This window comes from Protopterus annectens, chromosome 16.part0 (assembly GCF_019279795.1).
Source record: "Protopterus annectens isolate FY-2018-M chromosome 16.part0, PAN1.0, whole genome shotgun sequence".
Classification (NCBI taxonomy): Eukaryota; Metazoa; Chordata; order Ceratodontiformes; family Protopteridae; genus Protopterus; species Protopterus annectens.
This window is the reverse complement of record NC_056750.1, coordinates 842,754,272-842,775,541: the sequence shown is the minus strand read 5'-3', so window position 1 is coordinate 842,775,541 and position 21,270 is coordinate 842,754,272. Positions and strand designations below refer to the sequence as shown.

General features: G+C 40.3%; 1 protein-coding gene across 1 annotated transcript in view; it reads right to left on the bottom strand.

The window, feature by feature from the left end:
• Window positions 1-1,507: 1,507 nt before the first annotated feature.
• Window positions 1,508-21,270, bottom strand: part of LOC122790669 (serine/threonine-protein kinase Sgk1-like) — a 135,514-nt gene continuing 115,751 nt past the window's right edge. The window contains exons 4-5 of the mRNA XM_044058191.1: window positions 13,964-14,218; window positions 1,508-1,817 (exon numbers count right to left, since the gene is read on the bottom strand). Of these exons, the coding sequence (XP_043914126.1) occupies window positions 1,508-1,817; window positions 13,964-14,218 (565 nt within the window). The remainder of the gene's footprint in view (window positions 1,818-13,963; window positions 14,219-21,270) is intronic.

Here is a 21,270-nt window from a genome sequence, read left to right as displayed (position 1 = left end):
TCTGGAATGTCCTATCGTGGATTGTAGCATAACTACGTTTTATTAAGTGCACATCTTAATATTAAGGCTGGCAATTTTTTTTTTTTTTGCAATGAAGTCAAATAAAATTATTTCATTTCACATGGGGATCAGTCATCTTTAAATAAGGAATAACCTAATATAAGGAACTGCGACCTTGTACATGATCTCATGTATCTTGCTTATTTACTCCATATGTTTTAAAAGTGCCTATTTGGTTTGCGCCACAGACAAAATTAAATAAGTAGAATTCTGTTTTCTATAACAATACTTTTATATACTTGATGTTTGAACTGTTTCTTGAACGAGATTTCCATGACATGCCTTGAAATGGAAATGTAATATTGATTAATGGACATTGGATATAGAGTTTACTTATTTTTGTGTATTGTCTTACTTTTTCCTGCAATCTTTAATATTTTTTTAAATTGTTTTAGTTAAAAAAGAGGTTGCACAATAGGTTAAAATGTTGTCTCAAGATAATATATTGCTATTTTGTTTTTTCATTATTTTCTGTTTCTCAGCATAATTTAACTACAAGACTAAACTGTTATCAGCCAAAAATAAAAAAATAAAGCTTATTCAGAATAACTCCTCAAGACTGCTTAGCAGCTATATCAGTCTTGTCACCATCTTCTTTGATCTGACCACCCATACAGTAATGTTATCTGATGTGTTTAGGGAAACCATTTATGGGCCTAAGAGGAGGCCGTGGTTTTTTGTAAAAGCAGGCTTCAGCCAGCTTAACAAGGTGCCTTAGTGGAGGACATTGCTTTGGCTGTATCGGAACCGGTAGAGATTCCTTCTTCAGTGTGCTGTCAACAGCCTGTTTCTCTTGATTCAATTTTCGTATCCATGGTTGTTCCAGTACCACCTCTGATGTCATGCGTTTTGAAGCATCTGTCAGTAGCTTGCCAATGAGTGCCTGGAAGGAAGGAAAAAGTTACAAATGTTACTCTTCACTTGAAGCTTTGATCTCACTTTCCTTTTAATTGTATAATTTTGACATGCTGTGCTTTTATTTAGCTTTACTATGAAGATGTACAGGTGTTAGTGGTTAACTTGATATGAAATTTAAATGATTACTCCATATCTGGCTTTGGATTTGGAGGGGGTGCAAGACTGGCCTGGCTGCTCTGTCCCCGCTAACTGAAAGCCCTGACAGAGTACAGTAGCTTTACATGTAGGTAAAAGTGTTGGACACAAAATCAGAAAGCTACAGTGACTAAGAAGTATTCTGGATGAGTGTTTAAGCTATCAGTTAATTACTGAAACATGACTGCTGATTCTGCCTTTGTGCAGCATGGTTGGCAGCTTTACGTTTATTGGCGAATATCATGTTAGGTTTGCTTGAACTCCTACCACACTTTCTTTGTGAAGTTGTGTCTTTGACTCATGAGTTTAACCTTCACATTTACAATTTTAGCACAGGAAAACCTCATATGTTACTTGTAGTATTGCATGCTTTACTTCCCACTACGTCCTAGGATCATAAACACATGTGTTTCTGTGGTGGGAAGTGGACCCCTTTCTGAATGTTTCTGACAAACACTCCCATGTTATCATCTTCATATGGAAATTGGCCAGTGACTAAGATATAGAGGATGGTCCCTAAACTCCACATGTCAAAAAGAAAGGGATTGTACCTTTCTCGAAGAAGAACTTCAGGAGGCATATACGAGCGTGTTCCACAGAATGTTCTACCGAGATTCTGGTTTTCTATGGGCCTGGCAAACCCAAAATCTGCTATTTTAATATTTCCATCAATATCAGTTAGTAGGTTATCCAACTTCAGATCTCTGAAATCAAAAATACAAAATCAAAACTTGACACAAATGACATTCCCATTGACTAAAAAGTGCAGTTATGATTTTCCAAGAGAAAATTTCTTCCAGAACATTCAGAAGTCATGCAGTCTATATTGTCTCAGCTATAAGAGCCTGCCTCACTGCTTGAATACTCAGATATTGAAATTCCAGTTTTGGAACATAGTTAAACTTTTCCAGGCAATCGAATAAAGCTTAAAGTTAAACAGTGGAAGATACTAATGACAGTTATAAAATGTGAACAAGTTGTGTGCGTGTGTGTGTGCGCGGGCGCGTGTGTGTCTGTCAGCATATGTGTGTGCCTGTGTCTGTCAGCATATGTGTGTCTGTCTGTCAGCATATGTGTGTGTGTGTGTGTGTGTGTGTGTGTGTGTGTGTGTGTGTGTGTGTGTGTGTGTGTGTGTGTGTGTGTGTGTGTGTGTGTGTGTGTGTCTGACTGTCTGTCAGCATGGTTGACAGCTTTACGTTTATTGGCGAATATCATGTTAGGTTTGCTTGAACTCCTACCACACTTTCTTTGTGAAGTTGTGTCTTTGACTCATGAGTTTAACCTTCACATTTACAATTTTAGCACAGGAAAACCTCATTTGTTACTTGTAGTATTGCATGCTTTACTTCCTACTACGTCCTAGGATCATAAAACACATTGATGTCATGGGAGTACATATTTTTTTTTTACTTTGCAGTGCCAGTCACATCTGAGAGAGAGAGAGAGAGAGACAGAGCAGAGAGGAGCTGAAGCTACAATGCTGGAAAAATGTCAGCAGAGGGACTGAATGATAGAAAAGTCATTCCCATTAAGAGATTCTTACATTTAAAAAAAAAAGGTAATTTATAGCTGAAGATGAGATGACTTTGTATAGCATATCTAAATGAATGTAAAGAAAACAGGGTTTGGAAAGTCATTAGAAAGTAGTTACTGACCCTTCAGAGATTCTGAAAGAACAAAAAACTCTGAGTACTGCCCAAGTTAATGGATGAAATAACTTGAAAGACAGAACTTAAACAAACTTCCATCTTCTGGAGAGAGAGAAAGAGAGGGAGAGAAGGCCAAAAAGCACACCTCATCACTAAGGGCTTTCCATCCAGAAAAAAGGATTGTCCCACTGTACTCATTCCTCATGAACGCCCTGTTTGGTATGTACCTCACAAGACATGTACAACAACTGAAAAGGCCGCAGAAACATCTCACTAAAAGAATCACAGGCCTAAAGCAGATGCCCTATGCTGACAGACTAAAAAAACTCCAGCTATACTCTGTGGCATATCGTCTACTCATAGGCGACCTCTGCTTAACATACAAGGCCATGTCAAACCCACAGCTGTTGGACATGCTACACTTAAAGAAATCCCAATCCATTAGAGCCACAAGCTCCAGGGACCTAAACCTTGTCATCACAATGAACAAAACATGTTGGAGGGATAGGTTCCTGACCCAGAGACTCCCCATACTCTGGAATAGACTGCCCATACATGTCAAGCAGAGCACCACATTGGCCCTCTTCAAAAGGAACCTTGACGACTGGATGGGAGATAGGAAATTTACTCCGGGTATCACGTCAGTTGCCCTGCTAGACAGGGGTCCAGGGAAGTAAATATTGTGGGAAGAAATAGCCAGGGAGTTGTTATGGCTAGGTTTGTATAGGCCCTAGGGCAGATAGCCTAGTACCAACCTATGAAAAACATGTTGGCTTTGTGTGGTCATTTTTGGGTAGAAAGATTATTGTTATGTACAACATCAGGATAAACTTAGTTTCTGAACTCTACCCTCTGAAAGGAGTTTAGGGGACTGAAATGGTAAGGCAGAGAGAAGAGATTCTGACAACATGCTTTAAGCACTGCACAATCAGAGCGCTGTCTGTTAAAGCTGCTTGTTTTAGATTAGGGCTTATGAGAATGTTTGTGTTTTATAACTAGTATGTGATGTGAAAAAAAACTTAAGTCATTAGGCTGCAGCTTGGATTTTAAGTGAAATAAATATTAATTTGTATAATTACAAAAACTGTGTTTAATACAATGTTTGTAAACACCAATTTTGGAGTACAGCAGCACTGGCCAAAGATAAATGTCTACTGTTCTGCTGCTTTTTTGAGAAATAGGATTCAGTAAGCTGAAAAGATATTTGAAAAATATACGTTTACTTGGTGAAGTCTTGCCTTGTGATATAGATGTTAAAATGTTTTAGCTGGGGTTGTGCAGGTCTCACTCTAAACTGAAACATCTTGGGGAAAGGAGCAATTTCCACAGCATGGCAGACCTGGCCATTGACACTCAGATGTGACAAAATTGGCTCTGTTGTTCCCATCTGTTATTTGTAATGTAAATAGCAGGAAGTTCATGCTTTTGCTAGGTTTGGATTGCATATATTCTTATTTAACTTTAGGACAATTTTACTGAAAATCTTCTCATTCCTCTTAATTGATTCTCTGCATTGTATCTTTTCTATGTAGCTCCCACTGTATTTCACTGTAGAAGTAATAGACTGCAGTTTTCCATTATACCACAAAGTGGAGCTCCTTTTCAGGAATATAAAAGACAATTTCGAAAGTGAAAGAGAAGAGACTGGAACACTAGCTGAAGGAGGGAAGACTGAAAGACTAGCTGAAGGCAAAAGGGCTTTGCAGCATGACTGGATTTTTTTTCTTCTAGTGTTTTGGGACAGAGAAGTGAGGTAGCAGTTTGTGTCTGTCTCTTGCTGAAATCCTGGATGATAGTATTTTGTGGACTCAGGAGAGAAGTCTGAAACCATGCCTACAACAGTACTAAAAATGATGCTGCAGGGTTCTCGCCTTACTTCCTAATGTTTGGAAGAGAAGCTCGTCTTCTTGTTGACGTCACCTTTGGAGTCACAGCTGATGATACACCAGTGCAATCTCATGGCAGATATGTGGAGAGACTCAAGAAGAACCTCAGGCAGGCCTATGAGCTAGCTGAAAAATCAACAGGACAAAGACATCAGCGAAACAAGGCTCATTATGACAAGAAAGTGAAGATGCATAATTTGCAACCAGGGGACAGAGTCCTTTTGAGGAATTTGGGTCTAGAAGGAAAGCATAAAGTAGCTGACCACTGGGGGTCTGAAATTTACATAAATTGTTCTCAGCTACCTAATATCTCTGTCTACCAAATTTGCCCTGAGGGGAAAAAAGGACCTATCAAAACCTGGCACCGCAACAACTTAATGCCTTTGGCAAAATCAGTGAGACTCATGAATCTGGAACCCAGAATAGCCTAACTCAAGGCAATCAAAAAGACTAAGGCGGAGAGGAAATATCTTCTCCACTGTTCAAGAGCTCATGCTTCCTCCTGCTGAAAGTGAGGAGGGCAGTGATGATGACTGGGGTTTCAGTGGGCTTTTTTATGAGGATGTTCGAGACCCCATGGGCTGTAATCTCAATGCAAATGCACCAGAATTCATTCCTTGTCATTTTGAACAGCCCAGACCTGAAAATAGACTAAGTGGTGTTTCTGTACCTCTTGCAGAACCTGATACTGATGGAGGCCCTGCTATGCAAACTTCAAAAAAATAGTGCTGAGGACAGTCATATCATTATGGAAAAAGAAAGTGAAGTTATACAAGAGATCTTAGAAGTAGACAAAATGCCTACTGATATACTGGACATTGAATGTGCTGTGAGTGACAAACCTTCCAAGCAAAATTCCTTAGTTGTCTCTCCCAAACCAAAACTGCAGAGACTGATTCGGCCCCCTCAGAGACTTGCATATGACAGTTTTGGACATAGTACACAGGAAACTGTGACCCTCAGCTCATCGGAGAGTCTGTGCCCATGACCCCTATGCCTCCTGCTCCATTGGGGACACCCCAGTCCAAGTTATGCATAATGTTGATCGCCCTTGGTGGGAAGTATGCAAAAATATTATTCAGCTGATGGTGCATTAGTGCTTGTTTATATTTTGCTCCTAATCTACCTTTGACTTGGGGGGATCCAAGATTTTCAAGTGGGGGAGAGTGTAGCTCCCACTGTATTTCATTGTAGAAGTAATAGACTGCAGTTTTCCATTATACCACAAGGTGGAGCTCTTTTTCAGGAATATAAAAGACACTTTTGAAAGTGAAAGAGAGGAAACTGGAACACTAGCTGAAGGAGGGAAGACTGAAAGACTAGCTGAAGGGAAAAGGGCCTTGCAGCATGACTGGATTTTATTCTTCTAGTGTTTTGGGACAGAAAATTGAGGTAGCAATTTGTGGCTGTCTCTTGCTGAAATCCTGGATGATGGTATTTTGTGGATTCAGGAGAGATGTCTGAAACCAGTAATTCCATGCCTGCATATGAGTCAGCAACAAAAGGAGTTTCCTTAGGCCTAGTGCAGAGATGCCATAGATGACTACCAGAGTTCTGGCGGGTGATTTTCCATTTTTCGAGTCGGAGGAACTGCAGTGCCTGGTCGCTGGGATATTCTCGATGGAGTGGTGAGAGGCTTTTGGCCATAATTTTTCTACTTTTATAAGATTGTGGATCCCCCCCAAAGGCTTTGTGGATTACAAATAGCTGGGATCCATATGAGCTCTAACCTTGGGCCCCATCATGCCGTCAAGTAGGACTGTAAGTAGTCACTGGCCAGTGAACAGTGTACAATAGAGTGTCTCATAGTTGGTCTGTTTAGACTGATCTAGGGGATAGAGGGTGTTAGTACTGTTGCCCTAAAGACACTTTATTGCTAAATGACATTGCATTTTCTCATATTTGTATTGTTGCATTATAAATCTTTATTGTTCAGTGACATTGCATTTTGCTCGTGTTAGTGCTGCTGCCTTCAAGAATCTTTATTGCTCAATGACACTGCATCTTTTTCATATCTGCACTGTTGTATTATAACCCTTTTTCCCCTTAATGTCATTGCATTTTTTTCCGTGTTTGTATTGCTGCATTATAAAAGCTTTACTGCTCATTGATATTGCCTTCATGTGCATGTTTGAATGTCAAGATCTTTTCTGTTGAGTTCTGGGGAAGGGGGTAAATGTATGGTTTCATTACATGCATATCTCACTCTGCCTTACTGCTAACTGGTGCACTGCTGAAATAATTTGTTGTTGTGCTATTGCCCTTTAAACTAAAGTGTCACCTAGAACAAAATCTGTTATCACTTGCCACCTTGGGATGTTGGGGCTAAAGAAGGGGTGCCACCAGATTCAGGTAGGAAGGAACCTACATTTACTTCAGCTACACCTGCGGGTGCACTACATCTATAATGTTTCATCTAGGCGCATTCTTGTATATGAAAATGAATGCATTCTCCACTTTGCTGATATACCAGTAAGAAGTACAGGATGTCTCTGTTTTTTTTTTTGGTCTTGACAGAGCAGGTACTATTTGATGTCTCCGTTGCTTCCTATTCAGCTGTGTTTCTAGTTCTGTATTCCCTTAAGTTGGACCTTTGGGATGATTGGATCACTTAACTTATACCAATTTACCTTCACCTTTTCTTTTACTTTTGATCATGTCTTGTACTAGGGGTGGTATTCGTGAAAATCAGGACTGTTTTGGCAGATGATCTTTAGGTTAATTCTGTGACTAGAGAGATGACAATTTTCTTGGCATTGTCCTTGTCAGTGTATATGGCCACGAGGAAAGAGGAAGGCTTCAAGAATGGAAAAAAAAAAACAGAAAGGAAGATTACAACCTAGACAAAGAGTAGCAGAGGGGTGTGTGGGATGGCATAATGGTTAATATGTTTACCTCACAAACAAAAGATGCAAGATATGATTCTCACCTTTGAGGGAAATTGCCTAGGCTTAAAAATGGCCCACAAGGGCAGCTAGTCTAGTACTAACCTATGAACCTAAATATTTGTCCTGTTCAGAATATGGGGCACCTGTTTGACTTTGAAGAGTTTTGGGGTAGTGAAGATGTGGAAACTGGACAATAATGGAGGTCTGTTTTACTTTTTATTGCATGAACAATTTCTTATATCAAGCAGCATACACTAGAAACGCAGTTTGCTATAGTCCTCATCAGCAGCCGCATTAAATCATTTAGGATTCAGTTATTGAGAATAAAATGGCAGTGCCCTGTGTGGCTGCAGCTGTGTTGGCTTGTTCTAGAGATATGCATATTTTGTCTTCTTTTGCACAGAAAATCTCAAACAAAATCAGTTTCTGCACTTCCAGTTGAAGGTACAATAACTTACAGTAGACAGAAGTTACTAGAAATTAAACGGTCAGCATCTACATGTTGCTGGTTGGATGCCTTGAAGTCTGTGGAGTATTGGGGCCTACTACATGTACGGAGCTACAACAGCTGGGTATTTTAACTCTTCACATTCTAAAGTGCCTGAAACTGGTCGAAGAGGTTTCTGGAATACGCTGGACAAGGAGAAAGAGATGTCAGAGAACAAGGAAAAGAAGATGCACAGCAGATACTGATGTAAAGTTAAAAGCAAACACCTACAGGCCTGTACTACCAACTATACTGCTAGCTAATGAGATCACTGGATAGCAAAATAGACTACTTGAGCCTGGAACTCTCCAACAAGAACAAGGTGAGAAATATGCGTTTATTTCTGATTATTGAGAAGTGGCTGCATGGTAAGATAAATGATAGTGCAGTGAATTTAGAGAATGTTAACTGTTTCATGCAGACAGAAAACATACACTGTGTGGAAAGGCCAGAGGAGGTGGAGTCTGCATGTATGTTAACAAAAGATGGTGCAGCAACTGTGAAATCATACTATCACACTGCTGTGCAACTGTGAAATCATACTATCACACTGCTGTGCAACTGTGAAATCATACTATCACACTGCTGTGCAACTGTGAAATCATACTATCACACTGCTGTGCAACTGTGAAATCATACTATCACACTGCTGTGCAACTGTGAAATCATACTATCACACTGCTGTGCAACTGTGAAATCATACTATCACACTGCTGTGCAACTGTGAAATCATACTATCACACTGCTGTGCAACTGTGAAATCATACTATCACACTGCTGTGCAACTGTGAAATCATACTATCACACTGCTGTGCAACTGTGAAATCATACTATCACACTGCTGTGCAACTGTGAAATCATACTATCACACTGCTGTGCAACTGTGAAATCATACTATCACACTGCTGTGCAACTGTGAAATCATACTATCACACTGCTGTGAGAACTTAGAGTTCCTGTCCATTAAAAGTAAACAATTTTATTTGCCCATGGAGCTGAATGTGGTCAGTGTAACAGTGGTGTATATCCCACCTAGTGCTAATAGCACTGAAGTTCTGAATAAACTATGCAATCACATGGGTGAGCTGCAGAGCAAATATCCTGACTTTGTACCCATGACAGCTGGTGACTTTAATAAAGCAGATCTGAAAGAAGTACACCTACACTACCATCAGTATGTGGGCATTCCTACAAGGGGTGATAATATCCTGGAAAAGATGTACATCAACTTAAAGAAAGCTTATAAGGCAGTGTAACTTTAACAAATGGGAATCTCTGACCATTATACCATCTTGCTATTACCAGCTTACAATCCTGCACTGGTTACAGAGAAATCCACAAAGAAACAAATCAAGGTATGTCTCGAGGGGGCTATGGAGGCCCTACAAGACTGCTTTGAAAGAACCAACTGGGATATGTTCAAGGAGGCAGCCATAGTGAATCTGCATTTGAACATTGATGAACTCACTGAGGTAGTGATGGCACACATTTCAAACTGTGTTGATGGGGTAACAAATACCAAGAGTATCACTATTAGAGCTAACCAGAAGCCAGAACGTATATGAGCTTCTGAAGGACAGTAATGCGGCTTACAGGGCTAAGGACAAAGTAGCCCTAAGTGTAGCAAGATGTAATCTGAGGAAGGGTATAAAGGAGGCTAAGAGGGAGTATGACAGAAGGGTACAGAGCCACTTTGAAGACATGAAGGATGCAAGGAGACTATGGCAAGGCATACAGGAGATCACGGACTACAAAATCAGGTCAGCACAGTGTGAGGACAGCATTAAATTCCTGGACAGCTTGAACATCGTCTTTGGTAGACTTGAGGAAAGAAACAACAGGTTGGCATTAAAGCTACCCACTGATGAGAAGGATGCTGTACTTACCCTCAGCACAGAGGAGGTAAGAAGAGAGCTAAGGAGAGTGAACACTGGGAAGGCTGCTGACCCAGACAACATTCTGAGCAAGGTGGTAAAAGGTTGTGCTGATCAACCATGCAGTACTTACAGAAATATTTAACACCTCTCTTACCATGACGAAAGTACCCTCATGCTGCAAGGAAACTAACATAATCCCACTGCCTAAGAAAACCACCCTCTCCAGCCCTAATGACTACAGACCAGTTGCTCTGACATCCACTGAAATGTTTTGAGTGACTGATCAAAAAGCATCTTTCATCATGCCTAACTCCTGATTTTGACCCTCTGCTGTTTGCAGACAGAGCTAACCGATCTATGGCTGATTCCATATCAGTAGCACTGCACACCTCCCTTGAGCATTTAGAGGGCAAAGACAACTATGTAAGGATGCTGTTCATAGACTTCGGCTCTGAATTTAATACAGTGGTACCAATACAGCTGATAGAAAAACTGGCACATTTAGGAATCAGTAAACATCTCTGTAAATGGATCCTGGACTTCCTGATTGACAGACCACAGAAGGTGTGTACAGATAAGAACACATCAAAGTGCATCACGATTAACACCAGAATTCCACAGGGATGTGTTCTCAGCCAAGTGTTATTTTCCATCCTGACCCATGACTGCTATTGTTAAGCACATGTCCAACCATATCATCAAGTTTGTGGATGACACCACAGTCATGGGGCTCATCACAAAGGAGGATGAAAGGGTGTACAGAGAGGAGGTGGCATCTCTGATCAGTTGGTGCGAGGGGAACAACCTTGACCTGAATGTAAGCAAGACCAAAGAGATTATCATCCACTTCAGGAAAAGGAGAACAAACCACCCAGTGTTGAGGATCAATGGGAAGAGAGTGAAGAGGGTTAAGAGTATGAAATTCCTGGGTGTACACTTATCACAGGATCTCTCATGATTGGAAAACACCATCAACTGGTCAAGGAAGTGCACCAATGCTCCACTTTTTAAGAAGGCAGAAAAAAGTTAAGCTTCTCCCTCATATTCTCTCCACCTTCTACAGAGGTGCAGTAGAGAGCATCCTCACCTGCAACTTCACAATGTAGTTTGGAAGCTGCACAGTTACAGAAAGGAAGATACAAAGAGTGGTGAAGGTCGCAGAGAAGGTAACAGTTTTCAGTCTTCCATCGATACAACTTTATTCTGCAAGAAGCATCCAAAAGGCCACCAAAATAATACAGGACACCAAGAAAGCTGCACGTGGACTGTTTAGGCATCTGGCATCGGGCAGGAGATATTGCAGCATCCGCTGCAGGACTACAAGGTTCAATAACAGACTCTTCCCCACAGTGATTAGACTTCTGAACTCAAGCACTAGTACCAGGGGACTGGACACATAAGTCAATTTTTATTTATTTATTTGTGCAATATATACTTACTTATATTCCAAATAAATGCAATATTTATTTATTATATCCATTGTATTATTTAACCCACTCAAGTACAATATTAGACAAATAACTTTGGCATTGTTCAGTCTGTAGTGTGTTTTGTATTACTTTAAATAGGGTCGTTAATTTAACTCAGGGGAGGGTATTAATTTCATATACGAGTGTTGGTAAATGTCTCTGCTCTTTCTTGTGTGTATTGGGAGTAGTATTGTATTTGTTAGTTATGTTTATTCATCTACTTGTGTGTGTTGTTTCACTTTCCTTTGTAATCTCAAGAATTGAGCTGATGCATGAAATTTCATTTAGCTATACATGTAGTTCTAAATGACAGTAAAGCTTACTTTTACTTTGACTATTAGTTGAAGTCTGGATGATGGACACTGTCTGAACTGTGTGCTACAGAGACAAATGATACTAGAGGAGGTCTGACGAGCAATGGAAAGGAAAATGAACTTTTATCAGTTCCAAAATGGATAAGATATTCCTTTTCTTGTTAGTTAAAGGTTAATATTTAAAAAGATGTTCAATTGCTGCCTGTAGTTTTACTGTCGTGTCCTCAGCTTTGTCTCTATCTGTAATGAGTACCATTTCAGTTTATACCCCTTCACATGGTAGTCAACATAAAGCAAATTAATTTATGGGATAGTCTGCTGTCACTCTACAAATTACAAACAGGCTCATGGTGCTTCTGTTCAGCAGCTTGGTAACAGGAGGTAACCTTCATTTATTTGTACAATACAGCATCACAGCCTATATAGAGAGAGGCACTGATTTTTAGAATGCATTTTTGCATAGGCAATATTCACTTTCTTCAAACAAAATGATTTTCTATAGCTATATATTATTAACACAAACCTGTAGGTAAAAGACAGTATCTGGGAAGGTGTCTTTGAAGTAATTTCTGAATAGTTTCTTAGTAGCTATTAACTTCTGAGTTGGGAAGAGGTGAGTGCCTGAAGCAGACAGTAATTTTATTACTATTCTAGGACAATTTAAGGAATATCATGGTGTCTTGCTTGCTTCTGAATGAACCTTCTTATGTTGTCTGAATGATCGTGTGTTGCAGTTTTTGAGTTGTTTTAACTGACCTAAGATGGTGTGTGACTTAAGTGGATGGCCCATGTTGTGTCTCTTTATATAATTACTGCCTTGTTGGCCATCTTCGAATGAGGGACATTTTTATCTATAAATATTTCTTATTGCCATTCTATCTGCTATTCCTATAATAATACTTACAGCATAGCTCTTCACATTGTCTAATAAGGGATAAGATTCCAGGTGGTAGCAATCAGAAATCACTGATTACTTGATTTATGGTTTCCTGGGCCATACTTATTTACACTTCTGACCTAGAGCTGCCTATAAATGGGGGAAGTCTGACATTAACTGACAGTAGCAGAAGACAGTGGTGATTATGAACTGGGTTTGATAGTAAGTAGTCAAAGAAAGCTGATGATGGAAGGATGAAATGCTGGAGCCTAGTCAGAGGTATTTTCCCACCCTTTCTTTATCATCAAGCCTCATAGGCCAGTACACCAAGTGGAAAGCAGGTACTGGAATAGGTGAATGGATAAATACATATGGGATCATAGGGTCAGATGAAGGCATATAAGTGGGTAAATCCCAGTAAAGCATTTTCTGTTATGGTTTATTGTTTTAGCAAACATGAATACCTTGCCAACCCATTGGTGCAGGGGCAGGGCATTCACCTACAGTGTTGGGAGACCCTAGATCATCTAGTGACTTAGGAAATTGGAGGTCTGGTTAGCTCAATGTATTGACAGATGACGGCCATCTTCCCTATCTTGGAGGAGCATGAATTTTTGCAGTACACCGCTGCCTTCGTTCATAGGTTGGAAAGCAGCATCACTGACTTGCAAAGCATGAGTGCACATTGAGGGCAGGGCAGACAGAAATCAATATGTCATGGACAGGAGTGACCTGGGTCATGAGATTGCTTAACTGCATACCCCTCCCTTTGGGGAGGTATAGGCCATAAGAAGCACCCTGGAGTTTAGGAGAAGATGATGCATGGTGGGGATGACTTGATCTCATCTCCCTGCCTCCCCAAAATGACTGAAAGCAATGCTAGCTTTGAATCCATGTCAGCAGCCTAATCCCAAGTCTATGAAGGAAAGCTATTTAATCTACAAGGAACCGAGGGAAGAAAAGGCATCAACCACCTTTTGATAGTCATTAAGGTCAAAGGGACTAAAAAGAGAATTATAAAAATATACAGATAAATGCAAGTGGCTGTGATTACTGAGCGAAAACTGATGACATTGGGTACCATAGAATTGATTTATATGTGATAGCAGGAATGTGTACTGCACTTCTACTGCAGATGGCATTCTGCAATTAAATGGTGTACCTATCATAAATCCAGATTTAATTTAATTCCTTACTGCATTTTCCCACATCACGTATCACATATCACATATAAAACAGTTGCTGCCTTACCTCCAGATAGTTGTGTATAGTTGTTATACAGCCTAGTGCTTTGTTTTTGAAAACAGTAATGTTATAAGTTGCAGTTTCATGCTTTCTTGTGCTTTTTAAAGAAGAACATTAAAGAAAAAGCAGAAGAAGGTTCAGACTAAATAATAACCCACCTTGCAGTCTTGTGGGATGTGTTACTGTGGTGGGAAGTGGACCCCTTTCTGAATTTTTCTGACAAACACTCCCATGTTATCATCTTCATATGGAAATTGTAGCTTTCTCGAAGAAGAACTTCAGGAGGCATATATGAGCGTGTTCCACAGAATGTTCTACTGAGATTCTGGTTTTCTATGGGCCTGGCAAACCCAAAGTCTGCTATTTTAATATTTCCATCAATATCAATCAGTAGGTTATCCAACTTCAGATCTCTGAAATCAAAAATACAAAATCAAAACTTGACACAAATGACATTCCCATTGACTAAAAAGGGCAGTTATGATTTTCCAAGAGAAAATTTCTTCCAGAACATTCAGAAGTCATGCAGTCTATATTGTCTCAGCTATAAGAGCCTGCCTCACTGCTTGAATACTCAGATATTGAAATTCCAGTTTTGGAACATAGTTAAACTTTTCCAGGCAATCGAATAAAGCTTAAAGTTAAACAGTGGAAGATACTAATGACAGTTATAAAATGTGAACAAGTTGTGTGTGTGTGTGTGTTTGTGTGTGTGTGTGTGTGTGTGTGTGTGTGTGTGTGTGTGATTGTCAACATATGTGTGTGCCTGTGTCTGTCAGCATATATGTGTGTGTGTCTGTCAGCGTGTGTGTGTGTGTGTGTGTGTGTGTGTGTGTGTGTCTGACAGCATGTATGTGTGTGTGTGTGTGTGTGTGTGTCTGTCAGCATATGTGTGCGCGCGTGTCTGTCAGCATATGTGTGTGTGTGTCTGTCAGCATGTGTGTGTGTGTGTCTGTCAGCGTGTGTGTGTGTGTGTGTGTGTGTGTGTGTGTTTTCATGCGTGCACATTTTTACAGTATGTTATAGTTCCCATTGAAAGAAGGTAGCAGTAGTATTATATTCTATATAGCATCATAGATTGCCATGGTAATTAGATTGGGTGTATCGTTTATTTTTATCAAAAGGTCATAATCATTTGAAAACTTTGTCTAGCAGAGTTAATTGCACCACTTTGTACCATATAACGTAGTAGGGTTGCACACCATACATCATATTGCTGCTTTTTTCAGTTGTATTTTGTTTACTTTGTGTCAGTTTGTGCGAAATAATGCAGTGCAGCTGTACTCCATACATCATATTGCTGCTTTATTGAGTTTTATTTTGTTTACTTTGTGCCATACAACATAGTGAGGGTGTACACCATACACCATATATTGCTGCTTTATTCAGATTTATTTTGTTAATTTGTTTTACTTTGTACCTTATAACATACTGGGGCTGTACACCATACATCATATTGCTGCTTTATTCAGTTTTATTTTCTATACTTTGTATCATTTTACACCATATAACGTAGTGGGGCTGTACACCATGCATCATATTGCTGCTTTATTCAGTTTTATTTTGTTTACTTTATATAAGTTTGCGCCATATAACACAGTAGGACTGTACACCATGCATCATATTGCTGCTTTATTCAGATTTATTTTGTTTACTTTGTACCATATAACGTAGTGGGGCTGTACACCATGCATCATATTGCTGCTTTATTCAGTTTTATTTTGTTTACTTTATATACGTTTGCGCCATATAACACAGTAGGGCTGTACACCATGCATCATATTGCTACTTTATTCAGTTTTATTTTGTTTACTTTGTACCATATAACGTAGTGGGGCTGTACACCATGCATCATATTGCTGCTTTATTCAGTTTTATTTTGTTTACTTTAACAGTTGCTGATTGGGTATATAGGTTCATAGTTAAGTACTAAGTTAGCTGCTCTTGCAGGCCATTTTAAGACTAGCCAGTTTCCCTTTTTGTGCTTGAAATAACTGATCCCATTTGGTTATAGACTGGCCTTACCCATCATATGGTCAATAATTGTATATTACCCTAATAAGTATAACCGTGATCATACCATGGATCATTTGAGGACACACATGCATAGGATAAAGCTTTTAGGAGTTGCCTCTGTCTGTGGGGGCAGTCTTGAGGACATTTTCTGTTTCCCATCCATAGATCTATGTTTCTCTTGAAAATGGACAGGGATGATGGGGAGTCTTTTCCACAGCAGCGGTATCCTCTGTGAAATATAAGTGTCCCTCCAAACAATTCTGTTAATTTTGCAGAAGAGGTTTAGATACCCAGGCTGAGTATTTCTGATGCCATTCAATTTGCTGATGTGCAGTAAATCCATCCGTAATGGTTTGCAGGAGGCCTTGTGTAACAAAGGGGGATACTGCCAGACTAGCTATGCTGTATGTCATTTGTGAATGTCAACAGGATTCATATAAGATGTTTGTGTTACAATTGTATTAGAACTGTATGTTATGTGTATATCAAACTTGTTTGCACAGACGTGTGTTGAAAAGGTTTTTGCAAAGTGCTTGAAATGTATCCACAATGTGCCCCACTGGAACAGAACTGTACATGCACTATTATAACTGTTTAATAATAAATGTGATGCCCCACCACTGAACCAATGATCAAGAAGACTCAATCCTCACCACTGGCACTAGTGGGGGAAGTACACTGAGAGGATCACACGTTACACACACAGTATTACCAGATGCAGCTCTCTGCATCAAGTGCAATTTCCCTTAAGAGCACACGGAGACCACAGTCAGTCCGTGACTGGTTTCTCCCTTTTTCTCCAGATCCCAAATAAGACTTCCCACTGGCACAGCTATATACTTGAGACCTCAGCTGAGTGGCCTAGCCAAGACCTCCAGGCCCTCTCTGCACAACCAGTGCTTCATGTCCCTGCCCAAGTAGCAGACACACACACTCTTTGAGGTTTGATTTGTACAAACCCACACAGACCTGGGAAAGGCTGGCACAGGTTTACTAGCTATGCCCCATTCTGTCCGGACTATAAGGTAGTTTTCACTGCCACCAGCCAGCTCTTTTTCAGCTACTTTAAGGCCCTTAACAAAGGGTGTCCAATCTTGCTGTGTAATGTTACTATTAATACAAATGGTAATCTGACCAAGAGCCCCCTCCCCACCAAAAGGGCAAATATCTATCCTAGCAGAGTGCTGCCCACCTGACATCTCAGATGCTCAGGTAAGAGCCGCCCTCTCCAAAGCAAAAAACACAGCATCAATGGGACCAGACGGTGTCCCGGGCTGCGTCCTACATGAACTCCAAGAAGAGCTAAACCCAAACATAAAACTACTGTTCAATCTCAGCCTTACTACAGGATATGTACCCAAAGAAAGGCGTTCAGCAACTGTGGTCCCTCTCCACAAAGGTGGTGCCTCAACGGATCCTGGAAACTATCGCCCCATAAGCCTGACTAGCTTGGTCTGCAAAGCTATGGAAAGGATCATCATGGACCTCATAAATAAAGATATTGGGGACCTACAGACACTGGATCCTACCCAGTTCGGCTTTGTTAAGGGCAGATCCTGCCTCTTAAACCTGGTTGATTTCTTTGAAACAGTCACCAAGGCCATTGACGAGGGGAAGGTGGTCCACACAGCCTACCTGGACCTCGCAAAAGCCTTCGATACAATACCCCACTCTGGCATTATAGATAAGCTCACCAGCTTAAATATAAACCCCTATGTCACTAGATGGGTTGCAAACTGGCTCGAGGACAGAACCCACATGGTTAGAATTGCTGGAGCCATGTCAGACTCCAAACCAGTTACAAGTGGCGTCCCACAAGGCTCAGTCCTGGGACCTCTCTTGTTCGGTGTATATATTTCTCGGAGGTACAGGCCAACACGGAAGGACTGTGGCTGACCAAGTTCGCAGATGACTGCAAACTGGGCGCCATAATCGACTCTCCAACCGACACAAGCATCCTCCAAAAGGGCCTCATAGAAACAGACAACTGGTGCCAGAGCCATGGCCTCAAGCTAAACGCCAAAAAGTGTATAGTCATCCCCTTTGGCAAAAATAAAGTGCCCACAAATTACCACATAGGTGGTAATCCATTAAGTACAGAAGAAGTGATTAGGGACCTGGGGACCCAAGTTGATAGCAATCTCTCATTTAACAACCACGTGGCCAAAGTGGTTAGAAAAACATTTTATATAGCCCACCTAATCATGAAGGGATTCACATCTAGATCAGGGGAGGTCATCGTGCCTCTTTACTCATCCCTCATCAGGACCATAATTGAGTACAATTTTGGGATGTACCTTACCAGACACCTGCAGCAACTGGAAAGACCCAAAAAGTACCTCACCAAGAGGATCAAAGGGCTCAAACAGATGCCATATGCTGCCCGGTTAAAGAAACTCCAGCTCTACTCAGTGGCATACCGCCTGTTCAGAGGCGATCTGTGCCTGACGTATAAAGCCATGTCCAACCCGTAATTAATGGACATGCTGCACCTCAGAAAATCCAAATACCATCGAGCTACACGCGCGAGAGACTTGAACCTCAGCACCGAAATAAATAGGACATGCTGGAGGGACAGATTCATAACCCAGAGGCTCCCTTCACTCTGGAATAAAATCCCAGTCCAGGTTAGGCAGAGTCCCTCATTGACTCTCTTCAAGAGGAATCTTGATGAGTGGATGGGAGATCGTAGGTTTACCCTGGGTATCACGTCTGTGTCACTGTTAGACAGAGGCACAGTATACTAACCTCAAAAAAGGGCATAGCAAAATTAATTTAAAATGGGTGTCGAAAGCCAAACACATTCTGGCTAGGCTTATAAATGCCCTAGGGCAGATAACCTAGTATGAACCTATGAGCAAGGCTATTAGGAGTGGCCCACAGTGTCACCAAATAAATATGCAAGTACTCTCAGAACTTAAATATCTCTAGACAGATTGGCCACAACTGAAGGTTTAAATATGTTTAATAATAAATAATAAAAGAACAAGACAATACTAAATATATATTTACAGTGAGAGCAGATTTCAAAATCACAGGAAATATTTAAAACAACATTTCAGGACAGTCTCAGATAAATTAAGAAATATATCTAAACTAAGCTTTGCTATATTCCTGATTATATCCGAGAGTCACTATTCCCTAGAAAGTTACAGAGCAAGACAAATGTGGTGAATAGCTCTGGTCAGGTCCAAGGCAGAATACAGAATGCTGTGTCTCACTCTCAGAGACTCCTTAAATTAATATCTCAAATATTACTGCTAGGGTAGCTTGCAGAATGACATAATTTCTTGTCATCTGTCTTTATCCCAGGTGAAACCCCCACTGCTGGAAAATGGCAATATTTAGCATCCACCTGCGAAAACACATAAACCTCAGATGTTTGGCAGATGCTGGAAGTCATAAAACAATCACAGTCCTTCACATTCAAAACTACTAATTATTTCACACTAAAGAAAATACAGAAAGTGCCTAGTTTTAGACATTATGTCTCCTTGCTGCACTGAAACTGAATGATAACATCTTTTTTGTGGCTAAGCCATAAAGTACTTTAATTTCAGTTATTTTCTGAAGTTTTGCTGCACTGAAGTTAACCTCCTGTGTTCCAGTTTCCGCTGTTAAAATATATATTTTTAAACAGTTACAATAGAGTACAGTTTAAACAGTTACAATAGTGCATATACATTTCTGTTCTATTCCAGTAGGGCACACTGTGTATACATTTCAAGCACTTTGCAAAAACCTTTTTCAACACACGTCTGTACAAACAAGTTTGATATACACATAACACACAGTTCTAATACAGTTGTAACACAACCATCTTATATGAATCATGTTGACATTCACAAATTAAATACAAAATTCCAGATAGCTGTGCTGGCAGTATCTCCCTTTGTCACACCTTGTATGCCAAACTCAGGTCACCCCTTAGCAGTCTGTACGATACCGAGTATAGCAATAGGGCTTTGAGTCGGTCCATGTAGGACATGTTATGTAGGCCTTGTATCCTTTGAGTAAAGTATCTGTGTGGATTTGTGGGTTTTCCAGTTGTTGCATGTGTCTGGACAGATGCATGCCAAAGGAGCACTATATTCAGTGATTGGTCTAATAAGCGTTGAGTAAAGGGAAACAATGACATCCCTAGATCTAGACACAATCCCTTTGTAAACTGTGCAAAATAAAATGACTTTCTTACAACAGCAGACACATGTTGGTCTATTGTTAGGTCACTCCCCACGTAAGTTCCCAAATTCCAAACAACTGGGTCAGCTCTTAGGGGCATACTGTCAATGTGGTAGCTCCCTGGGGTAGATGACTTTCCAAAGGATACAATAATGCATCTTTTTGGCATTTAGTTTCAGACTATAATTTTGAAACCAATTATTTATTTGAGACAAACCCTCCTGCTGGATGGCTAAGTCATTTGGGGATTCAGTGACTGCTCCTGGCTTATAGTCATCTGCAAACGTGGTCAGACAGAGCCTTTTGGTATTGGCTTTTACTTCAGAAAAATAGATGCCAAACAGGAAAGGTCCCAGAACAGAACCCTATGGGACTCTACTGGTGACTGGTCTCTTTCTGGAGGTAACTTCCTCTATTTTGATTATATGCATCATATCTGTGAGTCAGTTTGGCAGTTCAGCAGGTGACACAGGAGATTATTCACAGTTTATTTAGCTTTTCTATGCTTTTTTCATATTTTATATGGGCAGATCAGATGACTCTCTTCAGTCATAACTCAGACATGAAGAGGGAATGGAGTACAAGTTGTACTACAGGTGCATATCAAGCTCTATAAATTGAGAGCAAAAATGAAAATGAATGTACTTAATGTATATAGAGTAACATGGGTTTACATTTTGTATAGCTTGACAAAGACAAAGTGAAGATGTTATGATCAGGCATTAAGCAGGTTGGTACTAGGGTGATTTATCACAGCAGGGGTATTTCATTACTGCTAGGGGGTGTTCCTTTAAGTGAAGTATGTCCTTTTACTGTTTATCCTGAATTAAAATATATGTAAGGGTCAATACTTCGAATCTGGTGCCTTTGTTAAGTTGTAATTAGGGGCTGTATCTTTGCCCTACTGCAAATGCTAATGAAGCATTCTACAGGAGCCATGTTACTAAGGCACATATATACAGTTAAGTGACTCTCTGAAAAAGTCAGCTTAGACAGTGTGTTAATGCACAAGGTCAAAAGTTTTTCTGTATTACTCTCATTGGGTGATATAGATAGTATGCCCCGGCAATGTTGAAGGACTACAATTGTAGAAATATTAAATTATGTTCCAGCTGTCAGTTCACACTAGGATGTCCATTACCCAGGTTCAGTACTTTGTATATTTCTGCCCTGGACTTCACCTGCCACCTTACTTCCCGCTGGGATACACGTTTCATAAACTGTTTGTGATCCTCTATCGCTCTGCAGCTGTCTTTGTGTCATTACA